Consider the following 18409-nt stretch of genomic DNA (forward strand, 5'->3'; position numbering starts at 1 on the left):
CGACATCAGAGAGGCTGATCGCTACTGGCGTGCAAAAATCTTCGTAGTCAATGGCCGCCTTAAAATCCCATAGTGCGAGATGAGCGATGCAGTGCTGCACGCGGTCTCGCGCGTTCGTTTCCAAAAACGTTTTACAACCCAGAACCACAGACTGCATGGGAATTATCCAGGAAAGTAGGTATGGCGTAATTTCACAGGACAAATATGTGTCAGTCGGTCAAGTTGCGTACGTTTGCGTCTCCACTCCCACGTGGAATTGTGTACGTTCTAGATTTTACAGTCAGGAAGCATACAGAAATTGCATTACTCCAAAAATAAATACGTAAATAAATAAATAAAACAAGAGTTCCCGTATTTACAGGTTTCATAACCATGCAAATGCTTGGGGGTGATGACATGAAAGAGACAAAGAGAAAAGACATTCGAACAATCATCGCTTAAGAATTTATCTTGCTTGGTACCTCTGTAATGCAGTGTTGCGGGGTGTGGTGTCAGGGGGAAAATAAATGGACGTCTTATCAGAGAATTGCAGGTTTGAGTCCTGGGTGGGGCATAGCAGTCGTGCCCTTGTACAATGGATTAACTGGCATGCCATCAGTAAATGTCCAGCTCTAGAAATCGATGATTTGGCAAAAGCCAACTGCCCTGTATATTTCTGATAAATAATGGTATTGTTTGCTTTCCTTAGTAGACTTGCAAAATTTAACCGCTGAGATGTTGATTTGTGGTAAGGTTTGCACTTCAAAATAAAAATTTGACTGAAATGTTGTGTGAGCATATCTGAAGGACCATGGTCAGCTGTTAGTCAGCACAACTCTGACCGTCACCAACACATATTTCACACTCAGTGTCTGTACAGTTTGTCCTTTATTCGCCCACAAAAGTCCTGTTAAATTAAAATGCTTCATAAGAAAAAAAGTTTTTTAAAAACATTTTTGAAGATATTTATTTTTTACAGGTATTATGTTGTCTGTGTAGATATTTTAAAAGTTTACTTAATTATCCCTTTATACAGCATAGCATTGATATGTCTGTCAAACTTACTTCTCTTTAGAAGAAACTGAAGTTTGCCCAGCAGACCACAGTTACATGTTCTTAAGACCTTGCTTGTTTACTGTTTTGCCCCAATATTGTTTTTCTGAGTGGCAGCTTTGCAATATAAAATATCAAACACACTAAACTACATTCCTAATATAAACACTGAGCTGCTTGGATCTGAACATTTGCTATAAAATAGTGTGTTATGTTCTAAGTCTACTATAAATTACTAAATAAAGAAGGCTGTACTCCATGGATAAATCATGTACAGACAAATACTGCATTAAAACTAAGTGACAAATACATAGTTTGTAATTAGTCATTTTCCACAAGGTCATCCAACTGAAAGCTGTAGACCAAAAAATAGCTACTTTACCCTTTTTTTCAAGACTAGCACCAGAATGATCCTGTCAGTTTTCTTCAATACCATCCCTGAGACTGTTCAATATTCACTGTTTATTTGGAGTTGAGGAACAAGTGAACTATTGCAAGTCTACAATTTGCAAGTAATACACAACTGTTTCTGGGCCCATCAATACATATTGTGTATGGGTATTAGCAAAATAATTCAAAATACTGTTAATGGACTGGGAAATCTACTGGAAGCAAAGGATTATTTTGTTTCTGACATCTGTGTGTTTCTGTCTTCTTTCCCTGTTATCTTTCTCTCCATGCCTATGATACACTCCATTACTCTCTCCCACTAGCTCAACTCCACTCCATGTTTTCCCAACATACTCAATCACTGTGGTTAAACTGAACTTACTTTCTACTTTGAATGCCGGGACTGTAAATCACAAATTAAATTGTATCAATATTCCTAATGCAAACCGACAAACTCACACAAATAATACCTAGATGATTCCTGGTCTCTTCAGTTGGCACGGGAGCTATCCTCGTGAAAATGTGTCCTCTTTCTAAAGAAAGGCCGTTGTCCATTAAATACCCGCTGACTCTGAACGGTGACCCTCCAGCTCAATAGCCTGGCTGCCCCTGGCATGGACTGTTCTAGGGAAACACGAAGGACCTGGTCTGCATTCAGTTCACAAAGCATTTGTGTGAAGCTTTATGAAAGAACGGGACACCCACCTGCAAAACACCCCCAGTATGACAAAGAGTGGATGTGTGCGAGCTCAAGAACAGAGAACAGAAGCAACTCATATCCAGCAAATAATATATGAGCTAATTACCACTATCACTATGAAGAACAATAGATATGTTTCATGAAATATATATGTATGTGTATCTGTGTATGTATATATACACACACAAACACACATATATATATATATACACATACACATATATATATAAATGTACATACACACACTCATAAATATACACACACACAACTGATCTCACGGTTAAGATAATGTTGAATGTCCTATATTACTACAAAATACATAAGATTTGTATATGACAGCTGACTTTCTCCAGGGTTTTCAGAGATTTAAGTCTGTCATCAACAGCAGCCACAACAAAGATGGCCGACACAGCAAGCCTGTAGGTCACCTGCTTTTAGGACTTTGCCACAATTATAGTGAAATTGCATATGAACAGCGTTGGAAAGCTTTGCGGAGAGTTTAGGGTGAACCGAACGATCACGTCTATGGCATTCACAGCATTTCGGAACATTGAAGTAGTTAATATGCACCCCTGCATTCTACTGCAGTCTGTCCAGTTCCACCCAAAGTGCTGTCCCCTGCTGGCGCTGTATGGCTTTGCGTATGGCGCCCAGCAGCTCCTCAGTGCAGGTCCAGGTGCTAGGCTCTACAGTGTGGTATAGCAAGGGGAGGTTCTCCAGCTGCAGCTCTTCGGCCTGACAGACCTGCTCCATCACACCGTCCTCGTTCCATCCAGAGAGCAGCTTCCTGCCAGAGGGCAAGGGTTAGGAGACAGGGAGAGATGTGTAGCTGTTTATTTAGATCTCCAAGTAGCTACTGTAAGGACAGCAGCTACTCTTCCTGAGAGAAAGAGAGAGGAATGGAGAAAAAGGGGGTGAGAGGGAGGGAGAGAAACAGAGAGGGATAGAAAGGCAGAGGGAGAAAAAGAAGGCGAGTGAAAGAGAAGAGAAAGAGAGGGAAAGAGAGGAAAAAAGAGAGGAAGAGAAACAGAGTAGAAGGGATAGAGGAACAGAGAGTCAGTGTGATGCCAGAGAAATGAAGTGACACTCACTTGAACTTCCTGCCTTTTTTATCCTTTGGTCGGATGTGAATAACTATGGGGTACACGCCCTGTCTGAGCAGCCCCTCCACGCTGCTCAAACCCAGCTCCAGCAGGCAGTGCTTATCCTGCGAGGCACACAGTGAAATCACGCTGCAGTGTATGAACCATTCACAGACAGCACACAGAACAAAATGGCTGATCACTGGGAGAGTGGGCCGCACCTGGCTTATGACCTCCTGAATGGACTCCAGTCGGACACCCAGGGGCTGCCCTGATGAGGACGGGTTCAGAGGGAACACTCTCCTGTCCTTTCTGTCTGCAGCACTGATGGGCTCTGGGAAGTGAAAAAAGAAAAACATGAGCGAGTGAGAGAGAGAGAGCCAGTGGGAAACTGGACACTGTGACTGTTAAACGGTGTAACCGTAAACGCGCTGATCAGTTATATGCGTGTTTGTATGAGTGTATGAATGAGTCAAAGAGATGTGTGTGTGTGTGTGTGTGTGTGTGTGTGTGCGTGTGTGTGTGCGTGTGAGTGCGTGCGTGTATGTGTGTGTGTGTGTGTGCTTGTACGTCTACGTGTGTGTGTGTGTGTGTGCGTACGTACCTGGTTGACAGGTGTTGAAGGCCAGTCCAGACTCAGCAGGCTGCAGCAGTCTCTCTATCAGACCACGGGACAGCAGTGACGGGGAGAAAATGACAGGTCTCTTGGACAGGACTGACACCTTCTGCACCATACTGTACGGGATCAGATTCTCCTCATGTCCTGAAAACACACACACACACACACACATGCACAGACACCCCCACACATTCACACATACATAGAGACATACACACACACACACACACACACACACACACACACAAATGCACACATACACAGAGACACACATGCACCCAGTCACACACATTCACAAACACACAAACACGCACACACACACATTTATTTGTCCCTTAGTTTCTGAAGTAAAAAAATGAAGCATATTGTAAGAGGGGACTAATGGCCAGGGTTACTGGCACATTGTTAAGTGGCAGCCAATGGATCACGTTGCCCTGAGGCTGTAACCGTGGTGACAGTGTGGAAGGGCGGTCCTTACGGTGGCTGAGAGTGTAGAGGACCTGTAGGGAGGAGCCAATCCCACGGCAGCAGGGGGACACCGCTTTCACCAGCCGCACACGCTCAGGACACTTTTTGGAGAACTGTGTTGAGGGACAGAGGGCAGACAATGTAGCAGCGGTGTGATTAGCCTGAACAGGCTGTGGACACACGGGACAGACACACGGACATGGATGGGACAGGCACACGGACATGGATGGGACAGGCACACAGACATGGATGGGACAGGCACACGGACATGGATGGGACAGGCACACGGACATGGATGGGACAGACACACGGACATGGATGGGACAGGCACACGGACACGCACCTTCTTCTTAGAGTCTTTCTGCCCCAGAGCCATAGTGCGTAGCCTGACCAACAACAGCTGCTGGGCCCTGAAGCAGAGGGGGGAGGAGGGATGAGGGGAGAGAGAAGGATTAAGGTGACTATGTTATACCCTACAGGTCACAGAGTACTACAGGAAAGCCAGTGACTATTTTATACCCTACAGGCCACACACAGCACTACAGGTGAGCCAGTGACCATTTTATGCCCTACAGGCCTCACAGTGCTACAGGAGAGACTGTGAATATTTTACACCCCACAGACCACTCACCCACCCAGGAGCCTGCTTTTCTGGGTTTTTTTTTTACTAGAATGGCAACCTGATCCAATAAACTGCGCAGTGGCCCCGCCCCAGTTGACTCGCGCCCCCCACGTCTCCTGGCACCTGTTGTAGTTGGGCACGACCCCGGTCTGCAGGGGCTTTGCGGTGTGGGGGTGGACTCTGGCGCAGCACCACTGGTATTTCCCGTTGTAGACCGTGTCCGTGACGTGAAGGATGTCATCACAGCGCACCCCCAGGCAGGCGGGGTCACCCTGGGGGTCTATGTCTATGTTGACCCTGACGTAAAAGGAGTCACAGCCTGGAAAAGAGGGAGAAGACAGCTGTGCGCACAGCCTGGAATATGCTGTATGCAGGAAGGAAGAGAGAGAGAGAGAGAGAGAGAGATGAATCAGAACCAGCACTTCATTACAATGTGATTACTGTCCCTCCAATAGCATGCGGTATTAACACAGGGTACAAATAGAAAACAGCCTTTTACCCTACTGTGTTTCTTTTGTGCAGAGGTGCTGGTTGCAGCAAGAGTGTATTTTATGTTAATATTAACATGGGGTAATGACATTATTATTAGGGGTGATGTTGTATGTAATAGTGAGGCTGGAACAGGACAGAGAATTGGGGCAGGACAGGGGAACAGTCTTACCCTCGGTGTTGAGCTGGTGTTTGAGGGAGGAGGGCTCAGTCCACCACTGCAGGGAGAAATGTGCCACTTCGCTGGTGCACTGTCCAAACTGCATGCTGTCGCCCCCAAAGAGCACATGCTCCAGCTAGAGCCGGGAGGGGGCAGAAAGAAGGCACACACCAATCTCACCGTTCAATCTATTATTCACCACTGGGCCCAGTGCATCAAGCCTGAATGACCAGTGCTGGGCGGACAGCGTTTCATCTCTCTCTCTCTCTCAATCTACTTTCGCACTCGTTCAATTTACGGTCACTGCTTTATAGGCTGTAGGTATGTAAGCCTGATGTGCCAACACTGGAGTTTTTCACATGCTTCAGAGCATCTCTCTCTCTCTCTCGAAATTCCATTTCCATTTCAATTTAAAATGACATTTAACAGTCTACATTGCCAAAGCTTAAAAAAGTGTATTAGTATTAGTGTATAAGTGTATTAGTAAATCAGGACCAAAGTGCCTTTCTCTGACTCATGAATGTGTGAGTCCAACTTGTAAACTGCAGTGTGATAAGAGGCAGTGGCTGACATCATGTGCTTGGTAGGAGAGTACATAATGGTGGAAGGTGCAGTGATGAGCACATTAGATTTGATTGGACATCCCAAAACGGGAGAAAAAGGGGAATTAAAGGGGGAAAAGTATAACAAATTAAAAATCATAAACAATAATAACAAACACTAGCACTCACCTGCAGTAACTCACTGCCCTCTCTCAAACCACACTGTTCTGCCGGTGACCCCGCCCTCACGCTGCGAACGAATATCCCGGTGCGATTACCCCCCGTGATGGTGATGTCATCAGCCAGGCTGCCTTTTTTGGGACGGTTCGGCGCCGGAGACGGGGGGAGGGACGCCACCCTGTGAGAGAACGTGTGAGACAGACAGAGAGTAAGAAAAAGAAAGATCAAGAGAAAGAGGCAGGATGGGCCTGGTTATGGATTTATAAATACGGAGTGACTTTATTACTGATCCCTTAAGCACTGATCCCTCACTGAAAAAACAATAACTATAAAAATAACAATAACAATAACTATAATAAGACAATAACTAGCACAGTGCAGGAATAAGCTCATCTTTAAAGTGCTTGATACAAGTTCCAGAAAGATGAACGCTGTAAGACAGGCCGCCCCTACACACAGAGACGGGTACGGAAAATGGAACAGGTGCTACCCAAATGTGCTGAGGGAAGGTCTCTGTGGGGGGGTGGAGGGCAGGTTGACCAGGTCAGGGGGGAAGAGGTGGGAATTCAGAGAGCTCCAGGAATCTGACAGCGAGGATTCGCTCTGCTCTCCTGTAGGATGCACAAAACAACACAAATTCAGATGCAATATGCAAGACGTATGAACATTAAGTCAGGTTATACGGGTGCCCGAGCAAATATCTACCCAACCGAATATGTTTCATACAGTGTACCGCTACAGTAAATGCTATTGACCGACAGCCAGGCCAGCTGCATGAAAGACAAACAGACACAGGTAGACCGTCAGGTACGGGTGGCACACCTGACAGATTGTCATCACTGCCCCAGGAGTCCATGTCAAACCTGCAGGTACATTATTGCATGTTAGTGGGGGTTCTCACTCCTCATCTGCAATAACACTGAGGAATGCGCACATTAATAATTATTATTTAATGGTACGTGCACATTAATAATTAGCCTTTAAGGAATGTGCACACTGATACTCACTCCGTATTGCATCTGCGATTTATGGAGTTCACACAGGGAGGGAAAGGAAATATGGAGAGTCTGTTGATCTCCTTCTCACTGTCCTCCATCTTACAGTACAAAGACACAAACAGAAAAGGTCAAATTGGTAATCACATTTTGACACAGCAACCATGTCAGCACTTAATCAGTGTTGCAATATTAACACTCAATCGGTGTTGGTGAGCAAAATAACAACACTCACCGGTGTCAGTAGATTTTCTTCTGAATTGTAACAGGACCCTTGAGGGCAGCAAAAACAGATGCAATGAGTTTGCACTCAGTTATCAATATATCTAGGTATCTATATACCTGTCCACACCTCTCTCCCCTTCCACCAATCTGTTTCTCTCCTGTTTTCCTTCTCTCTCTTCATACATTCTCCTTTTTTCCCTCCATCCTTCCTCTCCAGGCCTGACAGCACCATTTTCACTTGAATCCCAGAGTCTTTATTTTAAAAAACCAAAGCATTTACAATAGGGAATATAATGTGGCTAAAATCTATTGCTTAGCGTGAATAAATTGATGACATATAACAATGTCACAGCGTTGTCTTTGAGTCTACTATAATCCAAACCCATGGTTATCATATGCATTTTATTCATTAAGTTACATAAATACTGTGTAAAAATCCTACTAGCCCAAAGACTACTGCATTTATAAGCCACGTTCATTTCAGTTATGTTAGAAAGGAAAATGGCATTCATGAGCAGAATTTCCTTCCAAGAAACCAAGAAAGTTCCAAAGACCCAAACACTGAAGAGCCCAGCATTAGTACTCACCCCCAGACCGTTCACTTCTTTGGCCACTAGAGGGAGTCTGTGCAACAGAAATAAAACAGGAATGAAACACTCCGCCGGTCACAGACAGCACAAACACCTGCTCAAAAGGTTGCACAACAATGCACAGCAAGCGAAAGTGTATATGTGAGAGCACCCATTGCAAGGTGAGTATAGCCGCAGCTGTGAGGATGATGATGATGATGAAGGGGTGCGGTAACCTTGCGCAGGAGCAGCTGCGAGCTGTCGGACCGAGGGCTAGTACACCCGATGTCTGATAGGGCCAGTCCCAGCGAGCAGCAAGGTCCATAGCACTGATCCTCACAGATCAGAGACAGGTGAGACTGGGAGAGGAGGAGTGGGATGGATCAGCCCAGAACAGAAGCCATTTCACATACTCTTTCAGACACTTTCATACACTTTCACATGCTTTCACACACACAGTAATGTTACAGTGTCAATTGAACTCTGAACAGATAGTTGTTAAGACATGAACAGCTAAAAGTTGAATTAACACTGGACATTTTACTCGGCACTTTCACACACTTTCACGGACTCTTTCGGACAGCACATAAAAACAAGAAAAGCCGGCGGCAGATCACTGATGATTTTCAAAAAAAGCTGGTTACTTCACAAACCACAGAATCGTATTACAGAGGAATTCAATCCTGGCGGGATGTGTGCTTGTTCGACGTTGTAACGAATTGTATCAACAGATTAAATAATGTCTGAAAACGCATACTCACACAGTGCAGACAGGGGGTGCTCTGGTCTCTGCTGGTCTCCTTTTCTGTCTCCAGATCCCTCCGCAGCTGCTCCATGCTGGCCTGCAGCTCTGTTAGCCTCTTGCGGAGCTGGTCCTTGTCCAGGAGGCAGTCAGTGTACTCCAGCTGCAGGCTGTCTCGACTGCGCAGGGCCTGGGGGTGGGAAAAGAAGAGACGGGAGAGGGAGATTGTCAACACCATTATTTTTACTGTTGTTTACTACGACAAGTATCACAGTGTTATTGAGTTTGTTGTCATTTATATATAAATTGTTCCAGACCAGCGAGTGTAAATGCAACATTGCTAAATCGCTAGTGTGCTGTGCTAACCAAGAACCATTCTGCAACCAACCAAAACCAAAATACTAATTCTCAAAGGATACTGGTTACACCCATGACAAGTCCTATGATGTCATAAAACCATAAAACACCATAACCAAGCGTGCAGCTCTGAGCAGTGCAGAGCTCTCCCCCCTGTCCCGCACTGACCTGATCCCGCTCCTTCTCCAGCTCCATGATCTGGTTAAAATAGGAGATACTTCTCTTCTGCTCTGTCTCCAGGTCCAGCTGCAGGGTTCGAACCCTCTGCTGCAGCTGCTCACAGTGACCCTGCACCTACAGGAGCACAAGGGCAGCTTCAAAAGCAAGCACAAAACAAGGACAGCTTCAGAAGCAAGCACAAAACAAGGACAGCTTCAGAAGCAAGCACAAAACTGAGTTCTCGGGGCTTCAGAAGCAACACATTTATGAAAAAAACACTCTCTCCCCTCTCATCCCCTTCCAGCATCCCACTTTCTGCCCCCAACATTCATCTGGCCTAAACCGTAACCCCCCTAACAATAACAAATGCATTAGAGAGGCCAAAACCGGGAAGGTCAGTTTTTGGGGACTGAATTTGCCTATGCCATTCCACCTTATCCCTGTGTGCCTCTGTGCTCTCCAGCTCCCCCTGCAGTCTGGCGATGGTGCTGCACAGCTCGTGCCTCTGCTCTGCCGCCTCCTTTCGGTCCTGCTGGAGGATGTCCAGAAGAGCCTGGAGGAACAGGAGTGGCACAGCATCACAGGGCCGTCCCACACCAGCACTGGGCAACATCAGGGGCCCACCCCACCACAGCATCATCGGCCTGTCCCACGTCCACACCGCACAGCATCACAGGCCTGTCCCACATCCGCACTGCACAGCATCACAGGCCTGTCCCACATCCGCACTGCACAACATCACAGGCCTGTCCCACATCCGCACCGCACAGCATCACAGGTCTGTCCCACATCCGCACTGCACAGCATCACAGGCCTGTCCCACATCCGCACTGCACAACATCACAGGCCTGTCCACATCCAATAGCATCACAGCCGTCCACACTGCCAGCATCACAGCCTGTCCATTATACTGCAGAATAAAGCCACATTCTCACTGAACTGAGAGCCACATTCACACTGAAATAGCAGTCAAATTCCCACTGAAATGACAGCTGCATTCACGCTGAAATGACGGCCAAATTCACACTGGAATTATAGAGATTTTAAAGGGCAGCACTTGCTTCAGTCAGACAGGGGATTCAAGGCATAAAGCTGGAGGGAGAGAAACACGTGATGTCAGAATGAGAGCTTACTGTACCTGTGTGTCGTTGGGGACCCTGAGGTGGGTGTCAGTGCACAGCGGCTCCTCCAGCTGGACAGTGGGGGTAATGTGTGCTGGGTGCAGCTCCTGGCTGACCGTCCTGACAGGAGGTTCTGAGGCGGGGTAGGCCCCTGTCTGTGTCTCGGCCTCATTCAGCCTGTTCCTGAGCTGGTCTACCTGTGGGACGGCCCGGCACATGGTGGTCAATCCTCCACCTCCGCTCCACAGCTACAATATGTTCAGCATTATATTACATTTTTATGAGCTGTTCTCACTAGTTTTGGTTCCATTTCACACTAGACTTTACCTTGTTTTACCTTTCTTTACTTTTACTGTATTGCATTTAGTGGACAGCACTTTGAATGCCTTTATGAGAATCGCTGTATGAATAAAGTTTTTTTAAATTCTTCTTCTTCTTATTATTATTATTATGAGTTCATACAGTTTCATACAGTAGCTGCTCCACTCTCAAACCAAGCCCAGTGTAAAGAAAACTTCACAAGCAAATAAAACTTCACCATTCACAAACAGTCATTTCCGCTGGTCTACCTCAGAAGTAGGTAGGTGTGGACGGGCAAAGGCATTGCCACAGCAAAGCCACTGAACGTTAACAAATTCCAGGCACACAGAAGGTTTGCCACAAACCAAGTAAGCTAAGGGGAAGTAGGCGTGTTTTAATGGGTAAGGAACTGGTCTTGAAACTTAAAAGTCACAGGTTAGGTTCCCAGGTAGGACACTGCTGTTGTACCCTTGAGGAAGGTACTTAACCTGCATCGCTTCAGGATATATCCTGCTGTATAAATGAATGCAATGTAAATGCTATGTAAAAGCTGTGTAAGTCGCCCTGTATAAGAGTGTCTGCTAAATGCCTGCAATGTAATGCAATGTACAGGCCATAAAATAGCAATTTGATGTTCCATGCCCGTGACCCATTCCTATCCAGCCTCATCCACTCCATTCTTGGTTACACCCTTTCTCCAAAACAGGAATAAGAAAGGCAGGTACCAGGATTTCTCCCTCCACTATAAGACCGCACAAAAGCAGACAAGCTAGCAATTTAGACCATTTGTCTACAAGCGTGCAGCATACGTGCGTGTTGGTGGTCCCACCGAGGCTCTGCTCTATAGAGCAGCTGGAGTAGCCAGCACAGGGAAGTGGGAGAATCGTTGGCAGCTGGAATGTTCTTTTGTCCGCACAGGGTTTAGTACTTCCCACAGGCGTGAGCCAGCGAAGAACGGTCTCAAGACCTAGAATCCAGCAGCCGGAGAATCACTGATTCAATCCACCCCCACCCGCACCCTAAACCCAGTGTATGAGTCACAGGAATCCCCCTCCGGCCAGATTCCACCCCCAGTGCTGCCCTAAACACAGTCTGTTTCAGGAGCTCCACCCCCAACGCTGAACTAAACCTAGTGTGCATTCCAACCGATTCTTTTTTCTTCTGTCCTTGTCTCCTTTCCTAATATGGAAGGCCAAAGGGGTAACAAATATGTGAAATTGACGTCTGGTATCACACGTTTGCCAACAGTGCTTATTTTATCTCCTTGCTTCCTTTCCTTGCTCCTAGCTCCACCCATTGGGGGACGCACGGAAAGGACGTGGGGACAGAGGAATCAAGGCGACCTCTATAAGACAATTGAAATATCCTTGCTCTTTCAAGCGCCAGGTTACAATTACAGATGTGGTAGATGGGGAGAGGTGGATGAACAGGTTTATCATGACATGTCACACGTTCAAAAAACACATTTCCACAAAGGATGCACTGGTGTTTCCTTGCTCAAAAAATCTTCGGGAGCCTCCGAGCTCCTTGAAGGAGCATTTAACAGGTTGGAATGTTCTCAAAGATGGTGCAACTCGATCAATTTCTGGGCCGGTCAAGGACCTCAAAGACAAAGGACGAATAAAATAAGCAATTGGAATGCACCTACGTTCAAAACGCGTGATTCCAGATATCAATTTCACATATTTTTTGATCCGTCTGGCCATCCATACAAGAAAAGAAGGCAAGGAAAGAGAGCAAGGAGGTAAAAAATAAGCAGTTGGAACGAAGCTCTAGTCTGTAGGGGATACCCAATTAGATTAAAGATTCGACGTGGGAACTGTCTCCGATTTCAAATTTATTCCCCCCATTCCTCACAAGGAAGACTCCTTAATTATTGCCTAAGTTTCAGAAGCACCACCCCATCGCTGCCTCGACCCCAGTCTGTTTCTCTAGCTCCCCCCCCCCGACCCCCGGGCGGTGTACCTGTGCCAGCAGCTCCCTCTCACGCGCGGAGGCTCGGCCCTGCTCCTCCAGGGCGCGGGAGTACTTCACCGCCTGCTCCAGGTGTGTCTCCTTCAGCCGGGCCAGCTCCCTGCTGCCGGCCTCCCAGTCCTGCCGCAGCCTGCGGGGTCAGACACACAGCGTCAGCCGCCCGTTAGCCGCGGCGCCCGCACGCAAAGCGCCCCGCTACAGGCCCGATTCCTGCTACGCCCCGCGGCTGTGGGACGGGACGGGGTGTTAAACTGCAGCGAAGGCTGTGTGTGCCTGTGTGTGTGAGAGTGAGGAGGGGTGTGTGTGTGTGGTGGTGAGTGAGTGAGGGTGATGTGTGTGAGTGTGCGAGCTGTGGATGTGTGTGTGTGTGAGAGTGTGTGTGTGTGTGTGAGTGAGAGAGTGAGTGAGTGCGTGTGGATGTGTGTGAGTGTGCGAGCGCGTGTGGATGTGTGTGTGTGTGAGAGTGTGTGTGTGTGTGAGAGTGAGTGAGTGAGTGAGTGAGTGTGGATGTGTGTGAGTGTGTGTGAGTGTGCGAGCGCGTGTGCGTGCCCGGGCGCGTCCCACCTCTCCAGCTGCAGCCGGTCGTGCCGCAGCTCCTGCGTCTTGCGCTCGGCGCGGCTGCGCTCGTCCTCGGCCACGCGGCAGCGCTGCGACAGGCGGCGCTCGCACAGGCGGCTCCCGCGCAGCTGCTCCCGCAGCTTCCGCAGCTCCAGCAGGAGGAACTGGGTCAGGCCCTCCGGACCCTCCTCGTCTGCGGAGGGAGACAGGGCCCGGGGGGGCGTGGTTAAAATCACAGCTCACCGTCAGCAGGCCAGCCACCGGCAATCTGAACACTGCACACCGTCAGATCAGTGCTGGCTCTGATGCACTCACACACACTCACTCACTCACTCACTCACTCACACACACTCACTCACTCACTCACTCACTCACTCACTCACTCACTCACTCACTCACTCACTCACACACACACACGCTCGCTCACTCACTCACTCACTCACTCACTCACTCACACACACACACACTCACACACACTCACTCGCTCACTCACTCACTCACACACACACACGCTCGCTCACTCACCACGCGCACGCTGCACACAGCACACGCACAGCGCTCCTCACGCACTCTCCCCAGCTCCCAACTCCACAGAGGAACTCACCTCACGACCCTCACTCTCCACGACACACCCGGCGTGTAACAATCACAGCTCACGTCAGCACCACCACCACTCACTCACACCGCACAGCACACTCACACACACTCACTCGCTCACTCACTCACACACACACACGCTCGCTCACTCACTCACACACACACACACTCGCTCACTCACTCACTCACTCACTCACTCACTCACTCACACACACACACGCTCGCTCACTCACACACACACTCACACACAAATGCACGCACGCACCACCACACCACCGTTATCACCACCACGCAACGAACACTGCACACACCATCATGCTCACGCCTCACTCACACACACACACACACTCACTCACTCACACACACAAACGCACGCACGCACAGACACTCACTCATTCACTCGTATACACACTCACTCACTCACACACACACACACACACGCACACACACACAGTTCACCGCACACACACACACACACACACACACGCACACACACACCAAGGATTATGGAGCAGCGCTGGGTAGGTTTCTGGCCTGTTAACTGGGTGTACTGCTCAGGATGGTAGAACTCCAGAGATTCCATGAAGGCTTGCAGACCCCGCTGACCCCGCCCACGCAAGATGTCAATCAGACGCCCTGAGAGAGAGGAAGAGAGAGAAAGAGTGAGAGAGAGGGGAGAGGTGGAGGGATAGAGAGAAATACAAATAGAATGCAGATATTAACACAATAATTTTAATTCAAATGCAATATATAAGCATTATCAAAATGTTTAGAACCAAGATCAGAGTATCATTGTGAAAGTTATAGTTTTAAAACGCCAAACAGCAAAAATGGCCATATGCCCTCTCCCAAACTCTCGCTCTCTCCTCTTCCACCTCTCTCTCACCCTCCCTCTCCCTCTATCGCACTCTCCCACATCCCCCTCTCCCTGTCTCTCTCCCCCTCTCCACTCTCTTTCTCTCTCCCCCTCCCTCTCCCTCTCTCTCTCTCACCCTCCCCCTCTCTCACCCTCTCTCTCTCTCTCTCGTTCTCACCAGCTTTGCTGATGCGCAGGGGATACTGTGTGGAGTTGAGGATTTCGTCTTCGTCCTGCTCATCAATGACCTTGCACTGGCGCAGATACGGGGTCAGCTTGGCCGGGTTCAGGATTCGGGTGAGTTTGTGCCTCACCCCCTCCACCCTGTCCCACAGCTCCTCGTCCTTCTCCGGGTCCCAGGGGGGCGCAGACTGCCCCCTGCCCTGTCCCGGCTCGTCTGCGGATATCCATTCTGGGGGAGAACAATAAAATAGATAGAGACAGAGAGAAAGAAAGAGAGACCGGTAAATTAGTACTATTATTATTATTATTATTATTTTGTCATTTTTTCCACTGTTGTCCCAGATATGTTTAGTATTTTGATGAATCTGTACTCATGTTCAAATATATCGGTGTGCACTTTGGAAATATTTACAAATGTATGTCCTGTCAATAAAGTACTAGAACAGTGCCTTCAATGATGGGACAGAACCAATGTCATATACCCTTGTCCTCCAGTTGGTGCTAGCTTCTTCTTCTGTGGTGCATACTGTTGGAGTGCATGCACAGCTGATGCACAAGAGGCACAATCCAGTGGAGTGAATAATAAAGAGGGCGGAAAGGCATTGAGCTTCCTACCATACAATGTCCCACTAGGTTCTGTTTATTTGTTTTGTTTTACACTACACGTTGTGGGCTTTGGCCAGACTCCTCCTCCTTTTGTTAAGTGGAGAAAACATTTTAAGTAAGACCATTTAAACCGCGCGCAGAACACGAGGAAATCACACGGCAGACATAAAAAGGACTAAGAGGGGAATTGAAAATGAAGAGGCACTGAGGCATCAGGGCATTTTTTTGCACTGCGAAGACGGAGGGAACCTGAGCGTAAGGAGGCAGAAACAGCTGTGACAACAAACAAGTCTCAGCACATTGTGCCTTGTTCCCTCTCTCCTTTAACCTCACCTGGGAAAGGTGTGCTCCCGAGGCACAGGCTCTCACGTACAGGAGACACGCAGGAATGCAGCTGCCCTCCAGCTGGGGCTAATGGCCGCGAAACACCGTTCCACCACCTGAACACGATCCTCTGAGACCCGCAGACGGGAGGCGGCTTTCGTCTCGCTCACACTGAAACTCTCGGATGCGTGGGACGATTTGTGACACGCCCAATCCAATGCGGGCGCGCTCCAGGATTTGTTGTTGTAGTCATTTATGGAATATGTTGGTACACACGGGGAGGTGTCGGAGGGGGGATTTCAGGACCAAAATTTGTTTATTTGAAACGCACATCTCCATGGTTATATCTGACTATCTGAAAAGAATTCCTTTTGACTCATACCACATTAATAGTACCTTTTACTCTCTCTAGTCTAATGACTAATCTGCTCTGTGGATGACACATACCCAGGAAGAAACTAAATTGATTAATCATTTAGGATTCATCATCTGTTTTTTGTTTTTGTGGGGGGGGGGGGTCGCATGACAGAAGTAGGTAGCCTTTTCCTGGCACAGTAGAGATACACAAAGCAAAACACAAAACATTTCACTGGAAGAAACAGGCTATCTGGGACAAGCTAGAACAGATCTGAGTGAGGAATCTCTGCCCAACATCCCGATCCCCCCTCTCACCATCGATACAGGAAAGAGCAGTGTCTACATTAAAGCCTCAGCATTTCTTTCAATACGACAAACAACAGTCTTGAATAAATTTGATATGAGGCCAAAATTATGATTATATTACTTATCCACGATGAGGGGGATCTTTTGTTTATTTTGTATAAAGTACAATAGTGCAAATGAAACAGGACGGGAAAGATTGGGGTTTGGTGATTTTCACTTAGCGGTTTTTCTGACATTTCACTTCTCTTTTTATTAGTCTACTCTTCTTTTTCAAACAAACTCCTTTCCAAACAAATACTGAATACTAAGCTTTCATCCGTCTCTTCAGCAGACAGTACACTCAGAAAAAAAGGCATGAAAAGGTGCCTAAAAAGGAACAACACTTGTCACTGAGGTAGTACCCTGGAGGTACATAGAATTGTAACCCAAGCCATGGGTTTAATAATTCATAAGTACCCTTTTTCTTGTAAAAGGTACTTATTATTACCTAAAGGACGTTACTGTACCTTGCAGGGTATATTTGGGAAATTTGTTCCTTAAGAACAAAAATGTACCTCCGATGTACCTTTATTTCTGAGAGCGTAATGGTACCGATTAACTTAAATTAATCTAAGGCCCATCTGAGTCTGGTTATTACAGTGGATGAAATGTAAATGCAATACGATGCAAATTGTATACATAAATAACCTCACGTAACATCTCCGTGTACATCACTGAGTATGGCTGCAATTTAAAAAATAAACAAAATACAACAGAAACAAGCTCATAAAGATATTGGCATGAACCCTGCTAAATTGGGTGATGGCCCAGAACGTGACATCGCTCAGTGCACAGTGAATTGACTAAAACAGTCACACCACTGTAACACTCTCTGACATTACCCAGTGCTAGCGTGGATACACGCGTTCAAAGAGTAATGTGCAGTTAAATATATTTACGCAAAAAATCATCGTTAAACTGAATGAAAATTGAAAGAACTGAGGTTAGAAAGTGCAGAAGGACAGTTGACTTTACCGCTCATGGTCACTCTTTACGTCCGCTTGAACTGGAGTTTCAGCCAACAATGAGTCACCAACAATGCAGCAAACGCCGTCCGTAGCAAACCAGATAAAAGTCGGGTAGTACCGGTTTAATGAACTACCACTAACATCTGCTGAGTTGCGTTAATGTTCAATAATATTAACGGTCAAGAAAGCTTCTTTTGGAGAATTCCAATGACGCGATGAGCGACTATGGAAGAATCGCGTTACCTGTTTCGCTCTCCACCTTTCAGTACGTCCCCTCCCCTTTGCCCAAGTTCCGCCTAATCCCTCCACCCACTCCTCCGGGCGGCTCTGGAGCACGTCTGGTGCGCGGCTCCAGCTCCTGTCTCTTATCTTGGCCTAACCTGTTACGAGCTCAGGCTGAGCCCCATAAAACTGTGGTTGCCCAATACCCATGCACAGAAATAGACAGTTTTTAATCGGTCAGTCCCCAGCTGTATACTGATATTCGACATGATAATATTAAAACAGCACGTGTATCTAAGTAATGTAATTGCTCGTCTAGCTTTTTTTGTACAAAATATCAGCAGCTGTGTGCAGGGACAAATCTTACACACTAGGCGGAGACACAGAATCACTAATCAATAACATTTAACTTCAGTTTTTAGCTTTTTTATTTTCATAAACGCTACTGGGGCTCCCAGTTTCTTATAACCGGGGTTATAAGAAAGTAATGTCAGAAAGTTCTTACTGTAGTGGGTATCCATCAAAGGAGACACATAGGCCTACTGTACCTTAGATTTCATAGACTGTCAATTTGTGTGGTCACTGTAATAATTTCCACAACATTCTGCCGATTCTAAGACAGTTCCAAGCTATGCCCAAACTCACTTGAGGTGGTTCGAATATTGCA

General features: G+C 47.1%; 1 protein-coding gene across 1 annotated transcript; it reads right to left on the reverse strand.

The window, feature by feature from the left end:
- Positions 1-679: 679 nt before the first annotated feature.
- On the reverse strand, positions 680-17833 carry zmp:0000000896 (caspase recruitment domain-containing protein 10). The gene is made up of 24 exons (XM_064314616.1): positions 17528-17833; positions 14916-15149; positions 14380-14517; positions 13291-13477; positions 12718-12856; positions 10470-10649; positions 9765-9884; positions 9341-9466; positions 8835-9005; positions 8310-8432; positions 8092-8128; positions 7515-7552; positions 7292-7380; positions 7107-7147; positions 6775-6895; positions 6294-6462; positions 5575-5698; positions 5037-5277; positions 4635-4701; positions 4302-4404; positions 3809-3967; positions 3426-3538; positions 3214-3329; positions 680-2909 (listed from the first exon to the last, which is right to left on the reverse strand). The coding sequence occupies exons 1-24, from the start codon at positions 17532-17534 to the stop codon at positions 2702-2704; spliced, it is 3051 nt and encodes a 1016-aa protein (XP_064170686.1). The 5' UTR covers positions 17535-17833; the 3' UTR covers positions 680-2701.
- Positions 17834-18409: the final 576 nt, after the last annotated feature.

Source organism: Anguilla rostrata, chromosome 17, assembly GCF_018555375.3.
Source record: "Anguilla rostrata isolate EN2019 chromosome 17, ASM1855537v3, whole genome shotgun sequence".
In the NCBI taxonomy this organism is placed as follows: Eukaryota; Metazoa; Chordata; class Actinopteri; order Anguilliformes; family Anguillidae; genus Anguilla; species Anguilla rostrata.